Raw genomic sequence first — 16,035 nt, forward strand, 5'->3', positions numbered from 1 at the left:
TTGGTCTGGTTTAGGCACCGTTTGTAAGAGCAGACTGAACCGTTAACAGAGCCACGCGACCACAGGATGGGAGCAGGATACTGGGGTTTCATTTGCCAGGAGAAATGAAAACAGAAGACTCTCAGGATGACCGGGAGGGAAGCAGACAAATATCATAGATGTTAAGTCACAGAAGGACTAGAACCGTAGGCTGGGTGAAGCATCAAGGTCTGAGCACGTTTACCAGTGGGGGAGAATAGAAACAGCATCCTAGGTACACAGTGGGAGGGAATCCCATCAGATGGAGAAGGAAAAGGGAGAAATGCCTAAATCGCCATGGGCTCACTCTTCCTGGAGAGGCTGACGGTTTTGGCAGTCAGATGATCTTAATCAAGTCAGTACACTCTCAGTTACTCCAGGCCATTCCGCAGCCTGCGTCATACTGCAGCGTAGGGCGTTCATTTATAAGAAGGATTCAGCCAGAAAATGGGGGTCGGAAGTACTTACAGCCTCATTTTCACTGCCCAAGCATCACTTTCTTTTGCCTCGTATAAGTAATCTTTATCTTTAGCTACAATTTGAATTTCACTTTCTGCCTACCGTTCCCTCATGAGGAAAAAAGCATTTTATTTTATGAAAAAAGTTTTCTAAGGATACCCATTGGACACAACAGGACCGTAAATTAAAGATTTTTGATGAATTAGATGCATTGTATCCAGACAATAATTAACTACGCTTTGTGGATATTCCTGCATATAAACTTCATGTTTCATGGTTAACAGTAACGGATTATTTTAATAATTTGCAGAGGAAAAGTGAAGTGGCAACCGTTTGGCTGAATAGATAATTAACAGGATAAGAGCTGCAATCTTGCGCAAACATACACTCTGCATGTTTTATGTGAAAGATCCAGTGTTTAATAAATCAAACATTAACCCAACGTCATGTTGTGTCTGTCTAAGCGCAGGCATGGACGGAACATGACTTCTGCTGTTGCATTTTGTAAACGGTAAATTTCATTGTGTGCACTGCCCTTACAATATAGGCAGTACCCAGGTTATGAATGAGATCTGTTCCTTAGGTCTGTCTTTAAGTTGAATTTGTAGGTAAGTCGAAACTGATACATATGTTTCTTATTTAGCGTTATTCAATCAAATGTTGCTTTAATGTATTATATATTTTACCTTTTTATGCATATAAAACTCCTAAGAAACTATTCCAGTATAACAGGCTTTATGGCAGTCCGTTTGTAAGTATGAGCTGTCCGTATGTCGGCCGTTCTTAACTGGGGACTGACTGTATAACAGGCTTTATGGCAGTCCGTTTGTAAGTATGAGCTGTCCGTATGTCGGCCGTTCTTAACTGGGGACTGACTGTATAACAGGCTTTATGGCAGTCCGTTCATAAGTATGAGCTGTCCATATGCCGGCCGTTCTTAACTGGGGGCTGACTGTATAACAGGCTTCATGGCAGTCCGTTCGTAAGTATGAGCTGCCCGTATGTCGGCCGTTCTTAACTGGGGACTGACTGTATAACAAGCTTTATGGCAGTCCGTTCGTAAGTATGAGCTGTCCATAAGCCGGCCGTTCTTAACTGGGGGCTGACTGTATAACAGGCTTTATGGCAGTCCGTTTGTAAGTATGAGCTGTCCGTATGTCGGCCGTTCTTAACTGGGGACTGACTGTATAACAGGCTTTATGGCAGTCCGTTCGTAAGTATGAGCTGTTCATATGCCGGCCGTTCTTAACTGGGGGCTGACTGTATAACAGGCTTTATGGCAGTCCGTTCGTAAGTATGAGCTGTCCGTATGTCGGCCATTCTTAACTGGGGGCTGACTGTACAACAGGCTTTATGGCAGTCTGTTTGTAAGTATGAGCTGTCCGTATGTTGGCCATTCTTAACTGGGGACTGACTGTATAACAGGCTTTATGGCAGTCCATTCGTAAGTATGAGCTGTCCGTATGTTGGCCATTCTTAACTGGGGGCTGACTGTATAACAGGCTTTATGGCAGTCCGTTCGTAAGTATGAGCTGTCCGTATGTTGGCCATTCTTAACTGGGGACTGACTGTATAACAGGCTTTATGGCAGTCCATTCGTAAGTATGAGCTGTCCGTATGTTGGCCGTTCCTAACTGGGGGCTGACAGTATAACAGGCTTTATGGCAGTCCGTTCATAAGTATGAGCTGTCCGTATGTTGGCCATTCCTAACTGGGGGCTGACAATATAACAGGCTTTATGGCAGTCTGTTTGTAAGTATGAGCTGTCCATATGTCGGCCGTTCTTAACTGGGGACTGACTGTATAACAGGCTTTATGGCAGTCCATTCGTAAGTATGAGCTGTCCGTATGTCGCCCGTTCTTAACTGGGGACTGACTGTATAACAGGCTTTATGGCAGTCCATTCGTAAGTATGAGCTGTCCGTATGTCGCCCGTTCTTAACTGGGGACTGACTGTATAACAGGCTTTATGGCAGTCCATTCGTAAGTATGAGCTGTCCGTATGTCACCCGTTCTTAACTGGGGACTGACTGTATAACAGGCTTTATGGCAGTCCGTTCGTAAGTATGAGCTGTCCGTATGTCGGCCGTTCTTAACTGGGGGCTGACTGTATAACAGGCTTTATGGCAGTCCATTCGTAAGTATGAGCTGTCCGTATGTCGCCCGTTCTTAACTGGGGACTGACTGTATAACAGGCTTTATGGCAGTCCATTCGTAAGTATGAGCTGTCCGTATGTCACCCGTTCTTAACTGGGGACTGACTGTATAACAGGCTTTATGGCAGTCCGTTCGTAAGTATGAGCTGTCCGTATGTCGGCCGTTCTTAACTGGGGGCTGACTGTATAACAGGCTTTATGGCAGTCCATTCGTAAGTATGAGCTGTCCGTATGTTGGCCGTTCTTAACTGGGGGCTGACTGTATAACAGGCTTTATGGCAGTCCGTTCGTAAGTATGAGCTGTCCGTATGTCACCCGTTCTTAACTGGGGGCTGACTGTATAACAGGCTTTATGGCAGTCCATTCGTAAGTATGAGCTGTCCGTATGTCACCCGTTCTTAACTGGGGGCTGACTGTATAACAGGCTTTATGGCAGTCCATTCGTAAGTATGAGCTGTCCGTATGTTGGCCGTTCTTAACTGGGGACTGACTGTATAACAGGCTTTAGGGCAGTCCGTTCGTAAGTATGAGCTGTCCGTATGTCACCCGTTCTTAACTGGGGGCTGACTGTATAACAGGCTTTATGGCAGTCCGTTCGTAAGTATGAGCTGTCCGTATGTCACCCGTTCTTAACTGGGGGCTGACTGTATAACAGGCTTCATGGCAGTCCATTCGTAAGTATGAGCTGTCCGTATGTTGGCCGTTCTTAACTGGGGACTGACTGTATAACAGGCTTTAGGGCAGTCCGTTCGTAAGTATGAGCTGTCCGTATGTCGGCCATTCTTAACTGGGGTCTGTAATTCTAACTGTATGTTTGTATTCCGTATCCCACAGCACCTTCATCATTGAGAAGCAGCCACCTCAGGTGCTGAAGACACAGACGAAGTTCGCTGCCACCGTGCGGCTTCTGGTGGGGGGGAAGCTCAACGTGCACATGAACCCCCCCCAGGTGAAAGCCACCATCATTAGCGAGCAGCAGGCCAAGGCTCTACTCAAAAACGAGAACACCAGGAAGTAAGGCCTGCACACTCCACCTTCATCATCTTAGGAAAATAAGTGTGATGTTCCCTGTGGTCCAAAGATCCACATCATATCTAGTAGTCAGTTTCTATAAAATATTTGTGTGAAGCTTTTGAGAAAATAAGGACATGTCTCTTTTGAACACCCAGAGTTGTTAGCAGGCGCGTTGTTGAAGATTTTGGGCCCAATGCAAGGATGTCATATTGGGCCCCCTAGTCCAGACCAATCCAGTAATTTTCCAGATTTTTTTAGGACACCTGTCACTAAGGGGGCCTTGGAATTGTCCTAACACCCCCCACCCTTTCAGCACCCCTGATTGTTAGACTTGTTTATGGTAAGATGGTGACAGTTTGAACTGCTGGTGTAGGAGGTAAGGAAGGTTCCAGTGTCAGTTATATCAATCAGAAGAATAGATTGAAAGTCACGATGAAAGGTGAGGGTCGTGGGAGGATAGTCCTCAGCAGCTTCATGCTGTGCCTTTCTTGCAGTGAAAGCAGTGGAGAAATCCTCAACAACAATTGTGTCATGGAGTACCACCAAACGACCGGCACACTCAGCGCGCACTTCAGGAACATGGTATGTACAGTTGTGAGAAAAAGGTTGTAAAGCCAGTGGAATCATTTGCATGGCTCAGAAAATGCTGTGCCATAAGTCACACAGCAGAATTCTGTACAGATGTGTTACAATGCCTTATGTAATAATGCAGGATTATGTAATAATTTGACAAATTCTTACATTATTATGTAATAGGACCCACATTCTGTAATAATCTGCTGCATTTTGTAACATGCAATATGTAACACATTTCCCGTATTTTGTAATAAATTATTACATATTGCAGCATGTGGGAATTGCACTTTTTAATGATGAAAATGTAACGCTGTGCATTATGTAATAAACAACCAAGATGGACGTCTTTATTAACGCTTATGTCAAGTTATGACATAACGCAGCATTATTTCATAATGTGTTGTAACAAGGTGCAAAATGGTCCAATTAAGAGATTTTGGAGGAGCTCAGGAGTGGAGTTAGCTGAAGGTTGTAATACCTGATATGAAAGTTTTTCATATATTTAATTGGCCAACTGTGGAAGAAGTTAGACAGAGTTGCTACTCTGCCTAGAAATGGGCACGGTCAGTGAATGGGAACAATGTAGGATTCTCCTATAAGTTACAAAGAACCTTAGGGTGACAGATAAGGATCTGCAGGCATCTCTGACACTTAATTAACCTGTTCATGAGTCTATCATTAGTAAACACCAAAGAGGAATGGTGTTTATAGGAGGGCACCAGGGAGAACATTACTGCTGTCCAACATGGCTGCCTTTCTCAAATTTATGCAAGACCACCTGGACGTTCCACAACACTACATGAACAATGTTCTTTAGAGATATCAAACAGTAGTGTATATGCCGCATTATATTTAGAGAAAACAGAAGACCGCATACTAGCACCAACATCCTCACGTGTAGTGTATGTGATGATGTGGGGCCACGTTGTTGCCTCCGGGCCTTGATGGATTGCAACCATTGAAAGAAGAATAAATTCTAGGTTTTATTGGGAAATTATACAGTTGAGTCACGGCAACCTTCTATTACCTAAAACTGAGCTGGGGGCTTGTAATATGACTGTGATTTAAAACACTGGAATAAAGAACAGAGTGACCCAGACAGATTTTGCAATAATAGTTCTGACTTTGATTGTTATCCTGTCCAGGATAGAAGGTGTAAGGATGGATGGAATTATAAAGTCCAACGCTGACACACCGGAACAAAGAAAGCTAGTTTACTCTTCCCAGATACATGTCGTAAAGCAAGAATAGTCTTGCAATTCAACAGGTGCTTCTATTTATAATACTATAAAGCTGTATAAGCGTCAGTGCGAAGGGTCAGCTAGTCAGATGTGGAGGTAGTGAAAGCGAACCAGCGGAAGACTTTCAGCGCTGGTACAGAAATGCACTCCTACGACTGACGTCATGATCTGAAGAGCTGCCCGTGGCATCTTACGTTGCTTTTCCTCCACGCAGTCCTTGAAGCGGATTAAGCGCTCAGACCGACGAGGGGCTGAATCAGTTACTGAGGAGAAATTCACCATCCTGTTTGAATCTCAGTTCAGTGTGGGGGGCAATGAGCTGGTGTTTCAAGTGAAGGTAAAAATCACGTCTGCCATTTGTAATTGACCAGTTTAACCAGTTACAGCACCTTTGCACTCTTATTACTTTTGAGAGTTACAGTCAGGTCCATAAACATTGGGACATCGACACAATTCTAATCTTTTTGGCTCTATACACCACCTCAATGGATTTCAAATGTAATGAACAAGATGTGCTTTAACTGCAGACTTTCAGCTTTAATTTGAGGGTATTTACATACAAATCAGGTGAACGGTGTAGGAATTACAGCAGTTTGTATATCTGCCACCCACTTTTTAAGGGACCAAAAGTAATGGGACAAATTAACAATCATAAATCAAACTTTCACTTTTTAATACTTGGTTGTAAATCCTTTGCAGTCAATTACAGCCTGAAGTCCGGAATGCACAGGCATCATCAAACGCTGGGTTACATCCCTAGTGATGCTCTGCCAGACCTCTACTGCAACTGTCTTCTGTTCCTACTTGTTCTTGGGGCATTTCCCCTTCAGTTTTGTCTTTAGCAAGTGAAATACACGCTCAATCGGATTCAGGTCAGGTGATTGACTTGGCCATTGCATAATATTCCACTTCTTTGCCTTAAAAAACTCTTTGGTTGCTTTCGCAGTATGCTTCAGGTCATTGTCCATCTGCACTATAAAGCACCGTCCAATGAGTTCTGAAGCATTTGGCTGAATTTGAGCAGATAATATTGCCTGAAACACTTCAGAATTCATCCTGCTGCTTTTGTCAGCAGGCACATCATCAATAAATACAAGGGAATCAGTTCCAGTGGCAGCCATACATGCCCACGCCATGACACTACCACCACCATACTTCACTGATGATGTGGTATGTTTTGGATCGTGAGCAGTTCCTTTCCTTCTCCATACTCTTCTCTTCCCATCACTCTGGTACAAGTTGATCTTTGTCTCATCTGTCCATAGGATGTTGTTCCAGAACTGTAAAGGCTTTTTTAGATGTTGTTTGGCAAACTCTAATCTGGCCTTCCTGTTTTTGAGGCTCACCAATGGTTTACATCTTTAGTTGAACCCTCTGTATTCACTCTGGTGAAGTCTTCTCTTGATTGTTGACCTTGACACACATACACCTACTTCCCGGAGAGTGTCCTTGATCTGGCCAACTGTTCTGAAGGGGTTTTTCTTCACCAGGGAAAGATTTCTTCGGTCATCCACCACAGTTGTTTTCCGTGGTCTTGCAACTCTTTTGGTGTTGCTGAGCTCACCGGTGCGATCTTTCTTTTTAAGAATGTTCCAAACAGTTGATTTGGCTACCCCTAATGTATTTGGTATCTCTCTGATGGGTTTGTTTTTATTTTTCAGCCTAATGACGGCTTGCTTCACTGATAGTGATAGGTCTTTGCATCTCATATTGAGAGTTGACAGCAACAGATTCCAAATGCAAATAGCACACTTGAAATGAACTCTAGACCTTTTATCTGCTCCTTGTAAATTAGATAATGAGGGAATGACACACACTTGGCCATGGAACAGCTGAGCAGCCAATTGTCCCATTACTTTTGGTCCCTTAAAAAGTGGGTGGCAGATATACAAACTGCTGTAATTCCTACACCGTTCACCTGATTTGTATGTAAGTACCCTCAAATTAAAGCTGAAAGTCTGCAGTTAAAGCACATCTTGTTTGTTTCATTTCAAATCCATTGTGGTGGTGTATAGAGCCAAAAAGATTAGAATTGTGTCGATGTCCCAATATTTATGGACCTGACTGTATATCCTGTCAGATTCTGAATGCGAACAATTTCTTGTTAAGTGATTCTCGGCATTTGCCTCCCTGCCCACACAGACATTATCGCTTCCTGTTGTGGTGATTGTTCATGGAAGCCAAGACAACAACGCCACGGCGACAGTCCTATGGGATAACGCTTTTGCCGAGCCAGTGAGTGCACGTCCGCTGCAGCTTAGCTGAGTTTGTGGTGGAGAAGCATAGCATTACGGTTGCCATGGACATGCTCAATAAAGAATCTTCTTTAGAAGAGTTGAAACGCTCTGGCATAGAGAATGTGCACTTTAAACTGCTTTTCGAATGGGGTCCTGGAGTACATTAACTGACCCAGAACATCAGGAGAAAAACCCTGGGATCAATAAAGTCAATCATTTTTAATGAAACCCTTAATTCAATGAATTTTATTTACTATCTTGACATTGTACATGTTGTGATAGTCAAACCATTTACTCTAATTAAAAATGAAAAGCAGAATTGAATGTTCCATGCACTGTTTTCAACAGGGTGAGGTGTTAGATCAGTTATTCTAGTGCAGAAGCTTTGTAAAGCTGAATCAAAATGAATGCTGTTCCGTGTGCAGTTTTCCTTTCTTTAGTGTAATTGTAGATCTTCTCCTTTGGTCCAGGGGCGGGTGCCTTTTATCGTTCCAGACAAGGTAACGTGGCCACAGCTATGCGAAGCCCTCAACATGAAGTACAAGGCGGAGGTGCAGAGCAGCCGGGGTCTGTCAGAGGACAACCTGGTTTTTTTAGCTCAGAAGGCCTTCAGCAGTTCAAGCGTAAATCCCGAGGATTACCGTAATATGACCATATCCTGGTCACAGTTCAACAGGGTAGGTTTGCAGCATTTTTCAAGGTATAAGCTCTGTTTGCTGCTTAATTACCTCCCATGTATGGCATGATCATCTTTCTGGAGTGGTTTGGCTAAATGGATTGAAAAATAGCTCTGTTTGTGTAGGAGTTTTTCATTTGAGACCTTTGCCTGGCCTCAGTTTAATTAAATGCACCACAGGTCAAAATAGTGTTTTCATTAAAAAATAAACCACTTATCCAGTGCAGGGTGACAGGGGGCCTGGAGCCTATCCCAGGAGACATTGGACACATCGCAGGGGACACTGTAGATGGCATGCCAGTCCCTCAAAGGGCACATACTCTTACTCAACAAAAAGAGTATGAAAAAAGAGAGCAGGAAGAACCTAGAGTACCCACTGGCTATGTGTGCATGGAGATTGTATGTTCTCGAAAAGGAGTCAAAACGGAATGCAGTTTGATGAAGGAATTTCTAAATTGCATACAGTGTAAGTGTGTGTTTTCTGAAATGGACTGGCATCCCATCCAGGGTGTCCTCCCGCCTTGTGCCCTGCGATGGACTGGCATCCCATCCAGGGTGTCCCCCGCCTATTTCTCTGCTTACAAGGACAGGATCCAAGCTCACTCTGACCCTGTATTAGATAGTGGCATATTTTGCTTATTACTCAAAGCTAAAAACTGACTTTCAGCCAAACTTACAACAGAAACATTGTCTTTGGGGAGCAAGTAGTTATGCCGTTAACTCTAATTGAACTCTCCAACTATTGTAGAAATCGCTAAGCTGCTCATTTAATGCTTGTAATAGGCCTATAAGGTGACATAATCAGGTAGCTACCACATGTAACCTGTTCTCTTGTACAGGAGAGTTTACCTGGCAGGAACTTCACGTTTTGGCAGTGGTTTGACGGAGTCATTGAACTCATGAAAAAGCATCTGAAACTGCACTGGAATGATGGGTAAGGTGGCAGTCATCTCGTATATCCCATTGTAGATGTTATTTTAACTGATGTTTATGCTTATGATTATGGTATGACTTTCAAAAACATGACTTTCAAAAACACATGAAAGAAATGTCCTTCATAAAGAAGGAAGTATCATTTTAAATTTTGTTGCTATAGTTTTGTTGATGTTAACAGTTACGCAATACGTAGTCTTCATGGCAAGAAAACAATTTTGAAATGTACCCAGCCAAGGGAATAAGTCTGAGGTAATTATTGGAGTAGAAGTTGATGACTTTTTATTACTTTCTAGGTGTGTTTTTTATGCATCTGTATTTGTCTGTGTTTGGGGTTTGTCTGTGGTGAGGCAGGGCGATTTTGGGCTTTGTGAACAAACAGCAGGCTCAGGACATGCTGATGTCCAAACCCAACGGAACCTTCCTGCTACGCTTCAGCGACTCTGAAATCGGGGGCATCACCATCGCCTGGGTGGCAGAGAACCCCAACAAAGCAGGTGTGCTCTGTCAGCTGTGTTGCTCGTTCAGTTTCTGACTGCCGTGACGCTGTCCAGGCTGCTTCATGGTAGGTACCATAGCCAACAGAGGCGGATAGTTCAGGTCCAGAAAGCAAAAATCCAGGCCAAGATTTTGTTTCAACCACCCCTAGTTGAGTATAAAGAGTCACAATCACATTCGAATACACATGAGTATTCAACTGATTGATTGAAACAAAAACTTGGTCTGGATTTTTGCTTTCTGGACCTGAACTATCCACCTCTGATTACCCAGTACAAGTTGCTAAGGTCACAGTTGTACCCAAAGAAGTTCAGGTGAAAGTTCTGCTCAAAGGAACTCCAACAGGATTTTTTCTGGAACTTGAACCAGCAGATCACGAATCCTTTTTCATACCCAAGAAGCCTTGATGATTTTAAAGAGGCACTTTTGTTAAAGTTCTGCCTGAAGGTAGTCAGAGGTAACTGGATGAACTACTGCTTACCTTCATCTTTGTGCTGTGCTTAGGAGAAAGGATGGTGTGGAACCTCATGCCGTACACAACCAAGGACTTCTCCATACGATCGCTGGCAGACAGAATCAGCGATCTCAACCACCTTCTCTTCCTCTATCCCGAGCGGCCGAAGGATGAGGTCTTCTCCAAATACTACACCCCACCCTTATGTACGCGTTTCAGACTCTTAACTCTCAGAAATGTGCTACCCGCTTAGCTGTGTACTGTGCACACTTTTTACATTCAAGATTAGAGGGTCATGAAATCTTGATGACTTTTTTTTCATGGATTTTAAATTATTTTCTGCTTCTTGTTTGTGTCCCATGTGCCACTGTGTGCCTGCAGCAAAAGCGGTTGATGGCTACGTGAAACCCCAGATCCGGCAAGTAGTGCCAGAGTAAGTTGTGTGGCCCTTCTCCATATGGCCTAAAACATGTGGGTTTCTTGCCGTCTGTCGTTGCCGGCCAGAAGATTTATGAGTTGTTTCCATGGTGCCAGCATGCTGGGGCAGTTTATTGTGCAAGGGGGATGTACAGCCAAGGAGCAGCAGGATAACAGGAAAGGGCTGATTATCGCTAATTGCGCCCTTCACATTCGCAATTCAGTTGCTGAAAATGGGGCGAGAGGTGTTCGTGTGAGAGGTGAAGTGCGGGGAGCACTTAAAGCACTTTGCTCCACAATGGAAAGATTGTCTGACATGTCACATTTTCAATATGTCGCTCCCTTTCTGCTTCAGAGGTGATTCATTAAGAGGAAGTCTTTTGGTACGATTTAACTGGCTGCTCAGTATGCAGCAGGCCGCCTTGACGCGCCTGTCAGTCAATCCCCATTCACTCCTGCAGCTCTCACAATTGTCAGTGTTAATTGTCCCCAGCCCTCTCTCCAGTAAAATTAATAGCGGGTTGTACTGTAGTTGGTTCGCCTGGCTTCCTCCTTAAATGCCAATTGCCAATTAAGCACTGGCTTTCAATTCCACTATGCTGGAAAGTTAACGCATTAGGGAAGCAATAGAAGAATACACTTCCGGACACAAGAAAGAAACAGCAATTGCCAAGGAGCACTCAAGTTTGCCGTTTTGGTTTTTTTTTTTAATCTAAAAACAGATGTGCAGTGACAGAAGCCTGCATCATCATAGGGCAAATAGTTAGACAAAAAAAAAACGATTCTCTAAACATCTTGACCTGGAAACCAAAGAAGTTTTGATCTGATGAGCTGTTTCCTGGTTGTCTTTGCTATTTTGATAGTCTATGTTGATTCATGCATGTTGACTCTGGTGCTTGGTACTGTAGCCCACTCTGTATGAAGGAAGGTTCTTTAGATCCCAGGTCTTTCTTTCTTTGGGCCTGCAGCTTCACTACTGCCAACCCTGACCCGACCGGAGGAAACCCCACCTACATGGATCATGCGGCTTCGCCATCTATCAGCCACCCTCATAACTATGGAATATACCCTCCCATGTGAGTGTTCTAGCTTTTGACGGCCCGAAGAGGGGCAGTTTGTGTGGGGAGTGCCTGGCATAACTAATCTGATTGAATTTTTCTTTGTGTGTCTGTTTGACTGTTGTGTTGGGGCCCCTTGCAGGAATGATCCAATGTTGGATGCAGATGGAGAATTTGACCTGGAAGACACCATGGATGTTGCAAGACATGTGGAAGAGCTGCTGCGAAGGCCAATAGAGAACCAGTGGAGTGGACAACAGTCATGACCCTTTGCCTCTAACCCTGCAAGCCACTAAGTGAAAGGATTTCCCACTGGTTTGCTTCCATTGTTGTTCAGTTTAATAACCATAATGTGAAATGTTAATAATGGTTGTTAATCATTAGTTTTTTTATTATTATTTTTTTGGTTTTACTCTAAGCATGCAGATTCTGACAATTACTTTTTCACTGTATGTTTTTATGTGTACCTGTTAAACAGACAAAAAAATGAAGAAGATGTTCTATTATGGACAAGACTGTGGATGTACCACATACAATTGTAGTTCAGTTTATAACCTGCTTTAAAAAAGATCTAAATAATTTTTTAAAAGTTATGTGTTGATAATTGGGAGAGTGGGAGTGACACAGGAGCACACAATTGTTTTAATTTGCAGTAATTTTATCAAAGTGGTCTGTAGACATGCGGTACAAACACCAACAGGAATACTGACAGTATCATTGTTAGTGCTTCAGTGTTTTCAACTTTGTACAGCTGAAATTCATTCCGAGTTAACAGTACTTAGTGAGGGAGTTGTTTCCATTTTAAGATGCTATTTAATTTTTATTTCCTGATGCCTGCCGTGTTCTTAAATGCTGTGGCTGTGCAAGACTACAGGACACTAAAGACGCAGTTGATTCTCTCTGCTTACGGCACGGTTAACATGTTTTCTAGTGTTACATCCTCCCCCGTCCCATTCTGACAGGACCCCACCCTCCCTGCTTCTCTTATCACCAAGGTACTTCAGCACAGTTCTCTCGGTCAGGCATGGTAAGGGTTCCTAACTCTCTGATGTCCGTGGACCGGTTCCTGTTGCACACAAACTGCACAGACCAGTAAAAAGGTCCTACAGTAAAATTTGAGGAGTTGGGGAGGGATAAAATGTTTTTGAAAATATGGGAGAAATCAATTTTTTTTATGGATCGCAGCATTTTATTCTCCAATACAAGGCAATCCTATAGTATATGGGGCAAGTGACAACAGCAGGGTTCCGTGGCCCAGTACTGTCTGCAGACTGAGGGTTGGAACCCCTGTCCTATCATCGCACTGCTTGGATGCTCCTGGGAGTTTTACTTACACAAAAATGTTCTGGGGGCAGAAGGGAAAATGATTGGTTCAGAGATTGCAGAGGAGCTGGCACCAAGACATCTAATTGGTTGGTCCTGCCTCTTCTAGTTGCTTTAACCCACGCTGTTTACAATATGATTGGGTATCTCTCTGAACCAATCATTTTTCCTTCTGCCCTCAGAGCATTTTTGTGTAAGTAAAACTCCCATAAGTTATTTGGATGCTCCTCATTCAAGCTCGTCATTTCTGAATGTTATAAAGCCTTTCTGCGAGATGGAGCATACAGTTTCTATGACACCCTCCATCTATACAGTGCCTGTGTATTTTCCAAGACTAAGGTCAGACCCCTGTGTTATGCTTGGTAGGTTGTTCAGGTGAGACAACCAAGGATCTTCAGTCACAGCTGGCATCCCTGGGCCTGTTTGGCTCCACACCTTGCATCCACCACAGCTGTTTAAATAAATGAGAATTTCCACTCAAGCCACGTGTCTGTATTTCGAAGGAGATGGTGGAATGCACCAAACAATTATTGCCAAAAAGCTGTTTGGTTTGTCCTGCTATATGGGAAACCTACTCCTTTTCTTCTGAAAGTAGGGGTGACTGCCCAGATGTTGGAACCCTAATTTTAGAATTCCAAGAGAAGTTTGAGGTGCAAGTCACTATTAAAAACATTTCCTGTCACATGCTGTACCTCCCTTGCTTGTTCAATCCCATTTGCCAGCTGACGCTGCCTGTCAGTCTGTGCCACAGGCTCAGGAATCAAGCTGGAGACAGATGTGTTACAAAACAAATATATATGAATTATGTTCTATAGGAAAATTATATTTTGCTACAATTGACTTGCATGTTTTATTGCATACCCTTTGAATATGTACTATATGCATTGGGAATAGGATGGCAGACAATCTGACATTGCAGTCCAAGATTATTTTCCTAAGGTGAAAGAAAATGTTATATTAGTGGCAGACTTTGGTACTTGTTTCCTTTAGAATTTATTTTTAGTGCATTTCGAAATGTTTTTATTACAAGAACATGTCAATGAAAACATGGGCAGTTTTTCAGGTATTTTGTTTTTCTTGTTTTTTTTTATTATAGATTTTGGGCAGTCCCACCCCCCCCCCCCCCACCTGTGTAATGTGATGTTTCAGCTCCTGTACATTAGCTGGTTCTGTGTGTGCCATGTTTGTTTCTGTTTTTTAGTACTTCAGTGTCACAAAGGAAAACCAATTGAAATAAAGTTTTATAATTGCATCATTATTGTAGACAAATGACAAAGAGATGTCTGAAATTCACACTATATGATATAATTATTACCTGCAATTTACCAACCAGAGGTTTTGGGACCCTTTTCAAATTGGTTCTAAGCTAAAATGCTTCCCGTCGCATGCATGCAGAGACGCATGCATTTTCATCCTGCAGTTTTTCCATCTTCAACACCAGTTTGAGAAACTATATCGTGACATATTCAGTACAGAATGTGGATACACGTTGGCCGCAAAATAGTGACATAGATTAATTTAAACATTTACATCATAGGTGATGTTTTTTTATTCCTTATGCTCATCTTGCTGCAGCCTGTTTTGCTTTTGGCTGCAGCCAAAATTAGACGTCTGACTCCCAGTTTCCTTTGTGGTTTGTTCAAGCTGTGGAGAAAAACAAGACATTCATCTTCTCTGCAGTTGTGCAACACTCCTTGTAACTCACAATCGCCATCTTCTGGTAGAAAAGTTGTCTTTTCCCCTCACAAAACAGCACCTAGGAACAAGGAAAAGTATTAATTTAAGTAAGCAAACACTTTCTTTTTTTGGTAACGATTTATGACAGGTAATGAAGTATTACAACAATGCAGGTATTACTTAGAATATGGCAGTCACCCCAATTTATCGTGTACAGCCGTCTTGTGAAATGTTTAGCAATGCAATCTATATTTGGTTATTGCTTGCACACATCTTGTATTTGCCCTATTACATTTTTAAGCAGATGCTTTAATCCAGAGTGACTTAAAAGGGTGGATCAGAGCAGTGCAAGCCAGCATCCCTGAAGCAGTTGGGGTTAAGGGTCTTGCTCAAGGGCCCAACAGTGATATTTCTCTGCTGGCCATAGGATGACAATATACTTTCAACATCATTAGACTTTAGAAAGTCATGGGATATCATCTGTAACACAGGTCACACAGAGAGTGAAGAGAAAGTCAAAGGTGTGGTGTAATTTCATTTGATTTCAGTGTAATCTCTTTCCAACTGTACACTGTACAACCAATTCTAGCACAATGAATTCTTGTCAAAATTCCGTTTGCCATTGAACCAGGGGCATCAGAAGCATTTTGAATGTGGGAGGGGGAACCAAATAATATTTTATGTTAAATGTGGGGGGTCCAAATGAATTATGAAATGTGTGGTGTGTGCCTCACCACGTCCCCCTCAGATTTAATGGTGGCGACGCCCATGCACTGAACCACCATGCAACACAACAGGCCAGAGCTGAAGATACGACCATAAATTAATATAAGCAATTTGGCATGGATACAAAGATAAATATGAGACAACATCACCTGGATTATTTTAATTCCCATACATACATTAACACTCTTAACTATTCATTATTAACTAGTCAAGTCGGATCAATAAAATCCACTTAAAATAATGGACCTCATTTACAACTTGAACATAGTAAAGTATACACTTCCTATAAATTGAACTCGTCCACCAGACAATATTTTCTATTACTTAATTTGTATATTTTAAGCAGAGCATTTCTTAAAACATAGTGCACAGTAAACTATTTAATGAACTGGAAAATTTATGATCATTTTATTTGGCTGACAAATCCGAATCCGACACATGCTGAAAAAACATTCTCAGAAATATCCGTATGCACCTATAACGGACTGGCGGAAACTTATTGCAAACTGAACCATTAACTGCGATAACTGTGGGAACTAAATATTCTGACGTAGAGTTTTTCTAACTGTTGG

General features: G+C 42.6%; 1 protein-coding gene across 1 annotated transcript in view; it reads left to right on the top strand.

Moving 5' to 3' along the window:
* The window catches only part of LOC125742629 (signal transducer and activator of transcription 5B-like), a 56,968-nt gene extending 42,656 nt beyond the window's left edge, over positions 1-14,312 (top strand). The window contains exons 9-19 of the mRNA XM_049014825.1: positions 3,468-3,647; positions 4,142-4,229; positions 5,679-5,801; positions 7,607-7,699; positions 8,172-8,378; positions 9,217-9,311; positions 9,665-9,807; positions 10,313-10,468; positions 10,644-10,695; positions 11,648-11,755; positions 11,880-14,312. Coding sequence (XP_048870782.1) covers positions 3,468-3,647; positions 4,142-4,229; positions 5,679-5,801; positions 7,607-7,699; positions 8,172-8,378; positions 9,217-9,311; positions 9,665-9,807; positions 10,313-10,468; positions 10,644-10,695; positions 11,648-11,755; positions 11,880-12,003 — 1,369 coding nt within the window. The 3' untranslated portion in view covers positions 12,004-14,312. The remainder of the gene's footprint in view (positions 1-3,467; positions 3,648-4,141; positions 4,230-5,678; positions 5,802-7,606; positions 7,700-8,171; positions 8,379-9,216; positions 9,312-9,664; positions 9,808-10,312; positions 10,469-10,643; positions 10,696-11,647; positions 11,756-11,879) is intronic.
* The last annotated feature ends 1,723 nt before the right edge of the window (positions 14,313-16,035 follow it).

Source organism: Brienomyrus brachyistius, chromosome 5 (genome assembly GCF_023856365.1).
Source record: "Brienomyrus brachyistius isolate T26 chromosome 5, BBRACH_0.4, whole genome shotgun sequence".
Lineage (NCBI taxonomy): Eukaryota > Metazoa > Chordata > Actinopteri > Osteoglossiformes > Mormyridae > Brienomyrus > Brienomyrus brachyistius.